The 14,100-nt window shown below is 48.8% G+C and overlaps 1 protein-coding gene across 1 annotated transcript in view; it reads left to right on the top strand.

Moving 5' to 3' along the window:
• LOC132987189 (titin-like) overlaps positions 1–14,100 on the top strand; it is a 200,247-nt gene that overhangs the window by 123,002 nt on the left and 63,145 nt on the right. Inside the window, exons 149-177 of the mRNA XM_061054086.1 lie at positions 54–234; positions 470–772; positions 1,120–1,641; positions 1,745–2,047; positions 2,379–2,535; positions 2,640–2,782; positions 3,067–3,185; positions 3,297–3,474; positions 4,266–4,550; positions 4,631–4,924; positions 5,014–5,313; positions 5,648–5,956; positions 6,223–6,449; positions 6,533–6,847; positions 7,530–7,644; positions 7,758–8,066; positions 8,153–8,334; positions 8,420–8,549; positions 8,638–8,789; positions 9,037–9,184; positions 9,265–9,485; positions 10,326–10,422; positions 10,548–10,844; positions 11,440–11,739; positions 12,061–12,375; positions 12,519–12,748; positions 12,931–13,081; positions 13,163–13,444; positions 13,663–13,965. Of these exons, the coding sequence (XP_060910069.1) occupies positions 54–234; positions 470–772; positions 1,120–1,641; positions 1,745–2,047; positions 2,379–2,535; positions 2,640–2,782; positions 3,067–3,185; positions 3,297–3,474; positions 4,266–4,550; positions 4,631–4,924; positions 5,014–5,313; positions 5,648–5,956; positions 6,223–6,449; positions 6,533–6,847; positions 7,530–7,644; positions 7,758–8,066; positions 8,153–8,334; positions 8,420–8,549; positions 8,638–8,789; positions 9,037–9,184; positions 9,265–9,485; positions 10,326–10,422; positions 10,548–10,844; positions 11,440–11,739; positions 12,061–12,375; positions 12,519–12,748; positions 12,931–13,081; positions 13,163–13,444; positions 13,663–13,965 (6,868 nt within the window). The remainder of the gene's footprint in view (positions 1–53; positions 235–469; positions 773–1,119; positions 1,642–1,744; positions 2,048–2,378; positions 2,536–2,639; positions 2,783–3,066; positions 3,186–3,296; positions 3,475–4,265; positions 4,551–4,630; positions 4,925–5,013; positions 5,314–5,647; positions 5,957–6,222; positions 6,450–6,532; positions 6,848–7,529; positions 7,645–7,757; positions 8,067–8,152; positions 8,335–8,419; positions 8,550–8,637; positions 8,790–9,036; positions 9,185–9,264; positions 9,486–10,325; positions 10,423–10,547; positions 10,845–11,439; positions 11,740–12,060; positions 12,376–12,518; positions 12,749–12,930; positions 13,082–13,162; positions 13,445–13,662; positions 13,966–14,100) is intronic.

The raw sequence follows: 14,100 nt of genomic DNA, 5'->3' as shown, positions 1-14,100 counted from the left end.
CAAATCGGACCTCCGGGTCTGACAGTCTCTGATGTTTGTGTTTGTTCACGCAGCGCCGTGAGGCCGGCAGGAGGACCTACGTCAACATGATGTCAGGAGAGAACAAGGTGTGCTGGACCGTCAAAGACCTGATCCCCAACGGAGAGTACTACTTCAGAATCCAGGCCGTCAACAAGATCGGAGGAGGAGAGTTCATCGAGCTCCGCAACCCGGTCATCGCCCAGGACCAGAAACGTACGATGATAATAGAAATCATGTTTTTATTTCTGAGCAGGGCTGAAATAGAGGGGTTTATAGGCATGATCAAATACAGCATCAGAGTGGATTTAGAACAAGAAACTTCACACACATGTTTTGAGGAGCTCTGAGAATTATTAACACTGCTTGAAGAGGAGGAGGACATGTGACCTTTAACATTGACTCTTTTTTCATCCAAGAGAAATCTGACGTTACTGTTTCTCCTCCACAGACATTCCTGACCCTCCGGTGGATGTGGAGACCCACAACCCGACCTCCAGCACCGTCACTCTGACCTGGAAGCCCCCGATGTACGACGGCGGCTCCAAGATCATGGGCTACGTTCTGGAGAAGCAGCTCAAGGGCAAAGACGAGTGGGAGCGGTGCAACGACTTCCTGGTCCCCGTACTGTCCTACACCGTCAGAGGCCTGACGGAGGGAAAGACCTACACCTTCAGAGTCAAAGCCGAGAACGCCGCCGGACTCAGCGAGCCGTCACGCAACTCGCCTTACGTCAAGGCCTCAGACGCCGTGGGTAAGGATGACATCAGCTTCTGACAGCCTCAGAAGAGTTTAACCGTCTGAGTGTTAGATAAAGGAAGCAGAGGGAACACATTTAGAGTTTTATAATGAGGGAATTCTGAGAGATTTTTAAGTTCACTGATACTTGATGAGTTTTTCATGTTGACCAGCTGTTTTCCTAAGTTCTGCGTTGTCATGTCGACCTAAGTGAGCTGGTTGATGATTACAGATTAATATCGACTACACAGAACAAAATCTTATCATACTACTTTATGGCAGCAGAGTAAATTAAAGGCAAGAAGGATGAGGAAGCAGAAATCTGAGCCAACCTTTGAGTTGATTTGTGTCGTTCTCTCTCAGATCCTCCCAAAGTATTCCTGAGTGGCAGCCTGCAGTCCGGCCTCAGCGTGAAGCGAGGCTGTGAGATCTGCCTGGACGCAAACATCTCCGGCTCGCCGTACCCTCAGATCACCTGGTACTGGAACAAACAGGTGATCAGTCCCGAGCCGCTCCGCAAGAGGCCCGATAAACCCCTGAAGAAGAAGGTAGAGAAGAAGCCCGAGGAGAAGAAGCCCGAGGAGGAGGGAGCAGCAGAGAAGAAGGAGGGAGAGGAGAAGAAGCCCAAGGAGGAGGGAGCAGCAGAGAAGAAAGAGGGAGAGGAGAAGGAGGAGGAGGAGAAGAAGAAGGAAGAGGCAGCGGAGCCTGAGGTGGAGGAAAGCGACTACCCGACCATCAACGAGCGTCTGACCATCAATAACAGCCGCAGGGGTGTGTCCTCCATCATCATCAAGGACTCGATCCGCGCCGACCACGGCGTCTACATGGTGAAGGTGGAGAACGATCACGGCCGGGCCTCGGTGACCTGCGAGGTCAACGTGCTTGGTGAGAATCTATAAAGATGAATTTTACTGTAGAATGCCAATACTTCAGTCAGTTACGTTCCACATTTCTGGGTGTAAAACGGTTTAATCTCCTCTGTCCGCAGACACTCCTGGGCCGCCGGTGAACTTCCGCTTTGAGGAGGTGAGGAAGGACTCTGTGATCTGTAAGTGGGATCCTCCGCTGGATGACGGCGGCAGCGAGATCCTGAACTACAGCCTGGAGAAGAAAGACAACTCGAAGCTGGAGATCGGCTGGAGCAGTGTCACGGCCACGCTGAGAGGATGTCGTTACCTGGTGCCCAAACTCATCGAGAAGAAGGAGTACATCTTCAGAGTGCTGGCCGAGAACAAACACGGAGCCGGTCCACACTGTGTGTCCAAGCCACTCATCGCTAAGAACCCATTCGGTAAAAAGATATATTCTAAACATAAACTCATTTATCTTCTCGGTTGAGGTAGATTTATAAGATTTAAACCAGAGGACAATGAAGGTTTGTCACAAGACCAGAGACACAAAAGGAGACACCATAGAATTCATGAACACTAACATGTGCGTTCAAAGAGAGAATAGCTATAGTCCTATTCAGAGCGCCAATTTGCTCCTGCTGCTTCATCGGCAGTGTGTGAATGTGTAGGTGTGACCGGCGGTTTGAGTCATCAGAAGGCGAGAAAAGAAGACGATACAAGCTCAAGTCAGTTCAGCATTGAAATTGAATTGTGTCTCTTGGTCCTCCTCAGAGCCACCTGAGACTCCTGATAAGCCAGAGATTGATGACATCACAGCCAACAGCATGCTGGTGACCTGGAACGAACCCAAAGACAACGGCAGCCCCATCCTGGGATACTGGGTGGAGCGCCGCGAGATCAACAGCTCACACTGGGCACGAGTCAACAGGTAGGACAGTCAACAACAAAACCTTTGTATCCATTTTTATACACCCAATATCAAAAGCTTTCTACTGGACGTCTGATTTACTCATGTGTCGCCCTGACTTTCAGGAACATCATCACCGACACCGAGGTGAACGTCGAGGGTCTCATCGAGGGGCTGACTTACATCTTCAGGGTCGCGGCTGAAAACCAGGCCGGCCCCGGAAAGTACAGCGTACCATCAGAACCCAAGACCGCCCAGGCTCCGATCTGTACGTAAACTTTGATCCAACCTGTTATGAGTGAGGCTTAAATCAATGTTTACGTCTCAGTCAAACTGCAAGGAAGTTACCGACATCGAGAAATGTTTGATGGTCCTAACTTCTCTCGTGGTTTCTTCTCAATAATGCTGACTTAGCAAATGTTCTATAATTTGAATCATGGAGAAAACGAGGCCATGAAGACGCTCCTCACACTACATGTTCCTCTCAATCATGGACAGAGAATCAGTGTCAGAGATTTCACATCCAATCTGTGTTTGTCTGTGACATTGCAGTACCTCCTGGACCTCCAACTGCCCGAGTTGCATCAACATCCGATCACTCCATCGATGTGGAGTGGGACCCTCCAGCCGACAATGGTGGAGGAGATATCCTGGGATACCACGTGGATAAGGTCAGATTAACACTTTCACCCACCTCCTTTTATCTTCCAGATACATTTTCATTTCTCTTTTGATGTTTTAAAATGTAACTTACTGTTTCTATGTGCTGTGCTGGTTTTAAGGCCATGGCTGGTACCAAGGACTGGTCCAGGTCTACCGAGCGACCATGGAAGACTCGGGAGTTCACCGTGTACGGAGTCCGTGAGGGAGCCAAGTACATGGTCCGAGTCATCGCCTGCAACGCTGCAGGAGAGGGAACCCCAGGATTCACAGAGTCCGTGTTCGTCAGAAACCCTGCAGGTCAGACTCCAAACACAGACGTTTAGAAACGGACAGATTTACTCAGTTATGGTCAGAATGGGTTTCACTCAGACAGAAAGGATACTTAAACGTTTGTTGGTCACACAGAGAGCCGGTCAGCGAGGGCAGAAAAATCCAACAAGGGCAAATACAGTGTTATAATACAATGTTTGTAATCCTCTGATTTGGAACATCCAAAACATTCTGAACTGTCTTCCAACCAAGCAGCAACCTCAGGCAATGCTGGAGTGTAATATCCTGCAGTTCCTCGAGTGTCCACTAGAGGCTGGCTGCAGAAGCACAGGATGTCACATACACACCCATTCAAAAAAGACTGTTTTTACAGCAAAGATTAACATGTTTACAGCCTGGTTAAAAAAACCAAATAGGTCTGATTAGCTCATGTCTCATTCGGCACACACTGTACGGGGGGGTGAATGTTTTGATGACTCATCCATTTTGATTTGATGAAGGTGTAACGGTTTGTCAGGACGCTTAAATCCCGCCTCAGCTCCAGCATTTTTTTTTAAATTTTTAAATTTTTAATTTATTTTTGGGCTTTTTCTGCCTTTAATTGAAAGATAGGACAGCGGATAGAGTCGGAAATCAGGGAGAGAGAGAGAATGGGGAATGACATGCGGGAAAGGAGCCACAGGCTGGATTTGAACCTGGGCCGCCCGCTTGGAAGACTACAGCCTCCATACATGGGGCATGTGCACTAACCACTGCGCCACCAGTGCCCCAGCTTCAGCATTTTTAAGTCACATTTCTAAATTTTCTCCGTTCTGCAGAGTTGCCGGTGATTGAACTGGACCTGTCCGTCAAGAATGGCTTGGTCATCAGAGCCGGAGAGACGCTGCTTGTGCCCGCTACAGTCACAGGTAAACCCTACCCGTCACTCACCTGGACCAAGGATGATGGAAAACCCGACAAAGACACCGTGGAGATCCTCAGCGAGGGCAATGACAGCATCGTTCAAATCAAGAACGTTCAGAGGAAAGACTGCGGCAAATACCAGATCTCTGCCTGCAACCCCAGCGGCACCAAGTCTGCGTGGACCCGAGTGGAGGTCATGGGTGAGTGGAACCAGGACTCAGGATCCATCTTATATTATAAGCAATAGGACCAAGGAGGAATAACATGGTTTTGTCTTCAGATGTCCCCGGACCTGTTACTGACCTGAAGCCCGTCGTCGTCACTCGTAAGATGATTTTCCTGAACTGGGACGACCCCGTGGATGACGGAGGCAGCGACCTGACCGGCTTCATCGTGGAGCGCAGAGACGCCAAGATGCACACCTGGAGGCAGCCAGTTGAGACGGCCTCCTCCAAGTGTGAGTGTGTGGGCATCATGGAGGGACAGGAGTACATGTTCCGCGTCATCGCCAAGAACAAGTACGGCATGGGCCCGCCCGTCGAGCTGGGACTCATCAAGGCTGTGGACCCACAGGGTGAGTCCTAAAAACACGCCAGGACTTGAGAGTGAGGAGGAGCTGCATGAGCTGTCTGTGTTTATAATCCTTGTTTGATGTTTTCTCAGGACCACCATCGTACCCTGAGAAGTTCCACTACACGGAGCGTACAAAGAACTCGCTTACGCTGACCTGGAAGCCTCCTCGTAACGACGGCGGCAGCCCCGTCATCGGATACTTTGTGGAGAAGAAGAGACAGGACAAGCAGGCCTTCGAGCCCTGCAACACTGAGATCTGCCCCGACATGACCATGACCGTGGAGGGTCTGGAAGAGGCCTGGATGTACGAGTTCAGGATCAAGTGTGCCAACCTGATCGGAGAGAGCGAGCCTTCCATCCCGCTGACCGTGGTCATCCAGGACGATGAAGGTGAGGCCAAATATTTCTACTCTAATCATGCATCCAGCCGTCCAGGATGAACTCCACAGGCTCATAAACGCAGACTTTTTAAAACCTTCTGCTGGACGGACGCTCCTCCTATTTGTAGTCATCCGCCATCTTGTTCCACAGCGTCTTCCATTTAATGACGTTAGAATGAATAAAGTGACGTTTCCTGGTGGAGGTGGTTCTGTGACATTAGTGAAATGAGACATTTATTTTATAAACTGTGAAAAGCAAGTGGCTGCTAAGGAGGCCTAGGATGCAATGTTGATGATAATGATAATGTTCTGATCTGTCTATCCTCGTATCCTTTCCCCTTCAGTGTCTCCTGAGGTCCACATGCTGAAGCACTTTAAGGGCGATCTCATCACCGTGAGGAAGGGTGAGACCGTTGAGATCCCTGCTGACATCCTGGGTCTCCCCATCCCGAAGATCGAGTGGACCAAGGACGACGTTTTGATCGAGAAACCCACCGAGACTCTGCTGATAGAGACAGAGGTGACCGGCCGGTTGAACGCCAAGACCACTCTGTCCATCCCCGCCGTCAACAGGAGGGACCGCGGCAGCTACACCGTGACCGCCTCCAACAACATGGGCTCAGCCAAGCACACCACCACCATCATGGTGCTGGGTGAGTTTCAACACGCAGTTAATCGGATTCACAATGTGGCCATTTTCCTCTGACATCATCTTCACTGCAGGAAGCTCAATGTTGTCAAAATATTTTTGCAACTTAGACATAGCCCAGGAGTTTGTCTGCAATGATTGATAATAATTAGCATCCTGACAAAACTAGCGCAGTGTGAAAAAGGTCACATGACTCAATCAGAGGCAGGAAACAACAGATCTGCTTTATTGTTAAGAAAAGAATCGTCTAAACTGCTTCTCTCCTCTCAGACCGCCCCACTCCGCCTAGGAACGTGAGCGTGTCCAACATCAAGGCAGAGTCATGCTACCTGCATTGGGACGCACCACTGGATAACGGTGGCAGCGAGCTCACAAACTACATCGTTGAGAAGAAGGACGTGGTGACAGAGGAGGCGGAGCTGGAGGAGGGACAGGAAGCACCTGCCGAGCCTCAGTGGGAGGAGGTCACCAACAGCATTGTTGAGAAAAGATTTGGAGTACGTCCTGAAAACAACAACAATAGGAACACGGTCGCATTCAGACACACATTTCACTCTAATTCTAACTTAATGTCCTGCAGGTGTGGAACCTGGAGACCAACAAGTCCTACCTGTTCAGAGTGAGAGCCGAGAACCGTTACGGTAAATCCGACCCCTGCTCAACGGAGGAGGTCCAGATCACAGATCCATTCGGCCTCCCCGGCCCACCGGAGAAACCCACCATTGCAGAGTACTCCAAGACCTCCATGACTCTGACCTGGGACGTCCCAAGAGACAACGGCGGCTCCACCATTATTGGATACTGGCTGGAGAAGCGGGAGAAGGGCACCGCCTACTGGGCCAAAGTCAACAAGATGCCGTTCACCAAGAGGGGCATGAAAGGATGGGAGTACCAGGTGAGCAGTCAGGACCCTGTAGGTCTTTAGTGAAGACAATGAGTCGCTCACAGCGAACCCTGACCGAGTATTACGGAGACTCGTTAACACCCTCAGGTATCTAAAGACCTGATGAAAGGTGTGAATGCAGCTCCACTTTTTACCATCTTTTCTCCGTCATGAGGTCATAATCATGCATTTAAATCAAACAGTGGTATTCAGTTCAGTGAATGAAGCTGGACTGATGATCGAAAAGACTCCTCAGACAAGTGATCGGCAGAGATGTACTTCAGAACTCGAGCTGTAGCTAGTAGAAGAGCAAACGCAACAAAGCGGAAACAGATGGAACTAAAAGAGCGACACAGCTGCACAGAAACTGACCGTTGTAGTAAACATCGTCACTCAGGACGACAATTTAAAACCTTTTTTCTCTCTGAGAGACCTCCAAAACAGACAGACACTCATTTACCGGATTTTACGGTACTTGTCTGGCCTGTCTTGGTAAAATGTCTCCTTGAGATATTTCCAATAGTCAAATGGAATGATGTTTTGCATCTCTTTGTGAGGGTCCTTCACAGACCTTTACAGGATTTCACTGAAAGCCCAAAGAATTGTATTTCAGAGAGCCATTATAAAGACAGTGATGAGGGGTCTTCATGGATCCAAAGTCTGATGAGTCCAAACATCTCTCTTTGTCTTTCAGGTGACTCGTCTGATCGAGGGAACAGAGTACGAGTTCAGGGTTGCTGCCTGCAACTCTGCAGGAACTGGACCGTTCAGCGGACCATCAGACTCAGCCTTCGCCGTCGATCCCCTCAGTGAGTGATTAAACAAAGTTAAACACACTGGTGCTTCTTTGTTTTAAAGATCATCTATTGAATGTCACCCTGCTTGGATGCTCTGTTTTAAAAACTGCTGTTCTCCCCTCCAGCTCCTCCCAGCATGCCTGCTGCTCCCGTGGTTGCAGATAAGACAAAGCACAATGTGACGCTGTCCTGGACGCCTCCAGAGAGAGACGGAGGAAGTCCCATCAAAGGGTACATCATCCAGATCCAGGACGAGGGCTCGTCTGAGTGGGTGAGGGTGAATGACCCCGATACAACCCACCCTACCACCGAGTTCACTGTGCCAAGTCTCCGCGCTCTTAAACGCTACCGCTTCAGGATCATCGCTGTCAACGACATCGGCGAGTCTGACCCCAGCCCCCGCACCAGCGAGGTCCTGATCGAGGACATCCAGCGTACGTGCTGACTCTCACTGTAGTAACTCGAAATGTTGTCCAAAGTGTGTGTCAATGTGCTTCACTGATGTTTCTTTACTCCACAGTTCCACCTTCCATCAACATCGACCTCATTGTTGAAGATCTGCTGTGCATCCGGGCCGGAGATCCATTCAAAATCCCCGCCACCATCAAAGGCCGCCCTGCTCCCAAGGTTACCTGGGAGTTTGACGGCAAAGCCAAGTCGCACAAGAAGAACAAACTGCACACACTGCCTGTGGACTCAGAGGTGAGACACCACACAGCTGAAACACCCTGTGCTCTTTATGTTTGATGCATTTAAGTCTAATAACCCGACAACTGTTTGTTTTCAGGTCGAGTCCACAGACACCACGTCCATTGTGAGCGTCCCCGTCTCTCTGAGGAGCCACTCTGGACGTTACACCATCACCGCCAAGAACAAGTCGGGACAGAAACACGTCAACGTCAGAGTCAACGTCCTGGGTACGTCGCTGAACTCTTTACACAGGCCGGGTTTGTTTGGCTGATGGTTTCACTGTTTGTTAAACTCTCTTGTTATTCCTGCGTGCAGACGTCCCTGGACCTCCAAAGGAGCTGAGAGTCACCGACATCACCCGCTCGACCATGAGGCTGATCTGGAAACTACCCGACAACGATGGAGGAGAGAGGATCAAGAGCTACTTTATTGAGAAGAAATGCATCACTGACAAGGCCTGGACCAAGGTGAACAGGGCTAAACTCATTTTGACACTTTTCTGTGTTCCTCTAGATCCTCTCCTCTAAATCTTTTTTTACATTTCCAGAATTGAAGCTCACTATTTATTTTTCAAGCCATTTATCACCTATAAGCTTTCTGAGAGTTTCTTCAGTGACTCTTTGAATGCTACATCTAAATAACCAAACATTTGAACTCAATCTACGATCTGCAGACTGATCACGATGAACTTATGGATGGTTTGTTTGTCTTCAGGTGAATGCAGCCTGTGCCAGTCAGGCCTATGTGGTGCCCGGCCTGCTGGAGGGTCAGGACTACCTGTTCAGGGTCCGAGCTGAGAACAGACTCGGATTTGGTCCGTTCACCATCACCACCGACCCCGCCCGGGCCAGAGACCCCATCTGTGAGCACACACACTAACTCAATTATAGAGCTACAGAACATCTGGTACTGTTAATTACTAAACCTCCTGCTCCTCCTCAGATCCACCCGACCCCCCCACCAAGGTGAGGGTCAACCTGGTGACGAAGAACACGGTCACTCTGAGCTGGGAGTCTCCCAAAAACAACGGAGGCTCTCCGGTGAAACATTACATAATCGAGCGTTTGAGCTGGGACACCAGCGGCAAAGAGAAGGAGACGTGGAAGCAGTGCAACAAGAGAGAAGTGGAGGAGCTCACCTTCGTGGTGGAGGACCTGAAGGAGGTCCGTACCTGTCCCTTTAAGGATCCCACATCTCTCACTTTACTACTCAAACTTCAGGCTTACATTTAGACAGCACAACAGCCTGCGTCTACATGTTACGCTTATTGTTTTGATTCGTCATTGAGGGCAAAGTGGCATTGATGAGCGCAGCAGTGTTGCAGAAGCTGAACTTTTTATCAACTGAGAGTGCTGTGAGTGCAGCGAAAATAAACAACTGGCGTTGGGACGCTGGTTTGTATTTAAAATCGACAGTAAGCACAAAAAGTGTCCTCAGTGGACAGAGACCCTAATGCAGGGGTGGGCAGCTGGCCCCCATCAACTCTCAACGTGGCCCTCAGGTAAATTTTTACATATCAATTAAATGGAAACATGAAGAAAGAAGAAAGAAGTATGTCCATAATAATATTTGATCACTGGTATATGTTGAGTTAAATTTGAGACATAATCGACTGTAATAGTTTTTGTATCCTACCATTTGGCCCTCTGGCAGTGAGAATCAAATGAATGTGGCCCTTGCTGTGACCAAAGTTGCCCATCCCTGCCCTAATGCGATAATTTCTGCTTCAAAATAAGACTTCATAGGAATCCATCTTTCATTTTTTAAATTAAAATTAAAAACTAATTAGGCCCAAAACGGCACCCTGAGGAACCCCAAAAGTTATTGGATATACCATTACTACAAAATAGCTCAATATTTTCAATATAAAGACAATTATAAAACCATAAAAATAAATCAAACCATTATCAAACTTGTTCTTCACTCTATTGTTATAGTTATGAATCTATGTGCTTTAAGTTTCTCTCAGACTGATTAATTTTATTCCTCTTGTTGTTCTGCAGGGAGGAGAATATGAGTTCAGAGTAAAAGCTGTGAACGCCGCTGGACCTAGCCGACCCTCCGCAACTGCTGGACCCCTGGTCATCAAGGATCAGACATGTGAGTGACAGAAACTTCCACCAACGAGAGCCTCATGAAGAGTGAATGTGTAAAATCCAAAAGCTGTCTCAACCTACCTGCTGGTTAGTTACGTGTTTCTTAAAGAGTCTCAAATCTTTCTTCAGGCGCTCCCACCATCGAGCTGCGTGAGGCCATGGAGGGCGAGGAGGGCTGTGATGTCAGCATTGTGGCGAAGGTGAGCGGCTGTCCGTTCCCGACGCTCACCTGGCAGAAAGCCAGCGTGGCCAAACCTGAGGATAAGGCTGCCATCCAGTACGACCAGCACATGAACAAACTGGTGACCCACGATAAGTGCACGCTGCTGATCCAGGAGGCCAGCAGGCACGACAGCGCCATCTACAGCCTGACTGCCACCAACAGCCTGGGAAAAGCCACCAAGGATATCAAAGTCTCTGTGTTTGGTGAGAAACTAAAATTTACTCATGTCACATGTCGTCACATCGGGCTGTTATGAGTTGAATTTAGAGGAAACTGAAGGTTTACCTCTGAACATGTAGATTTTGCTTAATCCCTTGCCACAAAAAAAGATTGGCCAATCACAGCTTAGAATCAGTTGAATGCAAATTACAATAATTAGCACAAAAGGTCACTGACTACATACAGAAGGGACCAAGTGTCACTTCTAAGACCAACAGTTTCTAATATCAAACGCTAGACGCAATTTTCTATCGGGGACAGCATGTAAAAAATGACATCCATGGTATCATGATCTGGATACAGAGTCCTCAAGCAACTCCAGCTAATCATACCTGAGATATTTTTGTCATTTTCCTGGTCTGTTAGATTTTAACCAACACAATGGGCTGACCCCTTCTCAGAAACAAACGGGTGTCCTTGTTCTGTACATGGTGCTAACGTTAGTATAGTTTGTTAGCTAGCTTATCATCAGTTATCATTTAATTATTGATACAGAGCTTTAAAGTGACCACAGGTTTGATTATCAGTTGATGCTTGTATAAATTGTATAATGTGACTCACCTTCCCCCCTCCCTGCAGGACCCCCCGGCCCACCTGTTGGACCAATCAAGCTCACCGAGGTGTTTGCGGATAGGATCGGTTTGGCCTGGAACCCGCCCATAGACGACGGCGGTTCAAAGATCACTAACTACGTGGTGGAGAAGCGCGAGGACAACAGGAAGTCCTGGGTCCACGTCTCCAACGACCCCAAGGAGTGCGCCTACGTGGTGACCCGTCTGACGGAGAACCACGAGTACGAATTCAAAGTCATGGCCCAGAACAAGTTTGGGGTCGGCCCTGGGATCGTCAGCGAGCCCGAGAAGGCCAGAAACCTCTTCAGTAAGTTCACATCAGACCACCTGTCTTGAAACCGGGCGGCGTCATGATCCTTAAAGAGACTTTCTTTGAATTGTCAGCCACTGGATAGATTTCAGCTTCTTCTAATGTTGCTATTCTGAACAGTCAAGAATAACAAGTTGTTATTGGTGGTATTATGGGATGTTTCATGTTTAACACAACACCTGTAGAGATCCATCTTACCTTCCTACCCGACTCCCTCAGCTACTAGAGTGATTAATTACACTAATAATCGTTACAGTGATGTTGTGGTGCCGTCCTCATTGATGTATTGATTGTTGCTGACTGTGCGTCCTCTTGCAGCCGTCCCCGGTCAATGTGAGAAACCGACCGTGACCGACGTCTGTCTGGAGTCCATGACCGTCAACTGGGATGAGGCAAAGTACGACGGCGGCTCCTCCATCACCGGCTACATCGTGGAGAAGAAGGAGACAACCGGCAAGCGCTGGGCCCGCGTCACCCGAGACCCAATCCGAGCGCTGCCAATCGGCAACAACTGGGACGTCACAGGGCTGCTGGAAGGCGCCACGTACCACTTCAGGGTCAGCGCAGTGAACGCAGCTGGTGCTGGACCGCCCAGCCCGCCATCCGACCCCGTAATCTGCAGAGATCCCCTCAGTAAGAGAGAGATCTTTACACCGAGTTAGAGGACGTCTTGTCTTAGTTTGTCTTATTTCTTCTGTAACCGTTTTCTTGTTCAGTTAAAAAATAAAATAAAATAAAAAAAATAATAATAATTAAATGCTGTGTTATTCATGCAGAGCCTCCCAGCCCGCCCACACCGAAGGTCACAGACTGGACGAAGTCGACGGTAGAGCTCGAATGGATCCCTCCTCTGTTGGACGGAGGGTCGAAGGTGACAGGCTACATTGTGGAGTTTAAGGAGGTGAACAAGGAGGAGGAGGAGAAGAAGGCACAGAGGAAGCAGCTGATGATCGGGACTGAGGAGGAAGAGGAGAAGGAGCCCGAGGCCGATGAAGGCTGGGAGAAGGTGAGAGCACGAGATCAGAGGAGTCTCTCAGAGCTCCGGATGTTTAGTTTCTCCTAGAACAAGATTCAAACATTTCATCTTTCTCTTTCTTCTTTGCAGCTTCAGAGTTTAAACTCCTCCTTTAGAGATTGACGATTTAATACAAGTATCCCAGTTTTGATTTTCCTCGCTTCTCTTTCCAGGCCAAGGACACAGAGGTCAGAGGAACCAAGTTTGTTGTTCCTGGGCTGAAGGAAGGCGGTCTGTACCGCTTCAGAGTCCGAGCTGTGAACGTGGCCGGAGTCGGAGAACCAGGACACGTTGCTGAGCTGATCGAAACCAAAGACAGAACAAGTAAGACTCCGATCTGACTCCGCTTTTAAGTCATTTATTAAAGAACACTTATTAAAAACAAATATGTACCTTCTCGTGCAGTCCCTCCTGAGATGGACCTGGACGCCTCGGTGAAAGAGAAGATCGTGGTCCACGCCGGTGCAACCATCCGCATCATCGCCTACGTCTCCGGTAAACCCGCCCCTGCGATCACCTGGTGCCGTGACGACGCCGAGGTGCCCAAAGAGGCCGTGGTGGAGACGACAGGAATTTCCAACTCTCTGGTTATCAAGAATTGCAGACGCCAACACCAAGGCATCTACACCCTGAGCGCCAAGAACGAGGGAGGAGAGAGGAAGAAGGCTGTCATTGTTGAGGTCCTCGGTGAGTCAGCAGGACCAGAATGGCCGCGTCCTTGGGTCTCTTGAAAGGCGCTTTATAAATGACATATTATTATTATATCATGTATCTTACAGGATTTCTTTCTACAGTGTTCTCGGGTTTAAAGGGAAAAGCAGTAGTAGTGAAAATGTCAATATTTAATCTCACATTTCTTGAAAACCTTTTTCAACAAGCTCTGACTTCCTGTATGCTCCCTCCAGACGTTCCCGGACCAGTTGGTCTTCCCTTCGCCGGTGAGAACTTGACCAACGACTCCTGCAAGCTGACCTGGTACTCCCCCGAGGACGATGGCGGCTCGGCCATCACCAACTACATCATTGAGAAGAGAGAATCGGACCGCATGGGTTGGACCTCGGTGTCCTACACGGTGACAAGGAACAACGCCGTGGTGCAGGGACTCCTCGACGGGAAGGGCTATTTCTTCAGAATCGCCGCCGAGAACATCATCGGCATGGGACCGTTCATCGAGACTGACAAGATGGTTCTCATCAAGGACCCCATCTGTGAGTGTCACTCAGGTTTCATTTGTTTATGTGTCGGTACATGATGTCTCTGCTCTTTCCCTCCATGTTTGTAGTTTTTATGAATCTGGAGGAATTTTAAGATCTTACTTTAAAATTAGTTAAAATGCTAAAAAA

This window comes from Labrus mixtus, chromosome 13 (genome assembly GCF_963584025.1).
Source record: "Labrus mixtus chromosome 13, fLabMix1.1, whole genome shotgun sequence".
Lineage (NCBI taxonomy): Eukaryota > Metazoa > Chordata > Actinopteri > Labriformes > Labridae > Labrus > Labrus mixtus.
The sequence above is the reverse complement of the archived record's forward strand: the minus strand, read 5'-3'. Positions and strand labels throughout refer to the sequence as shown.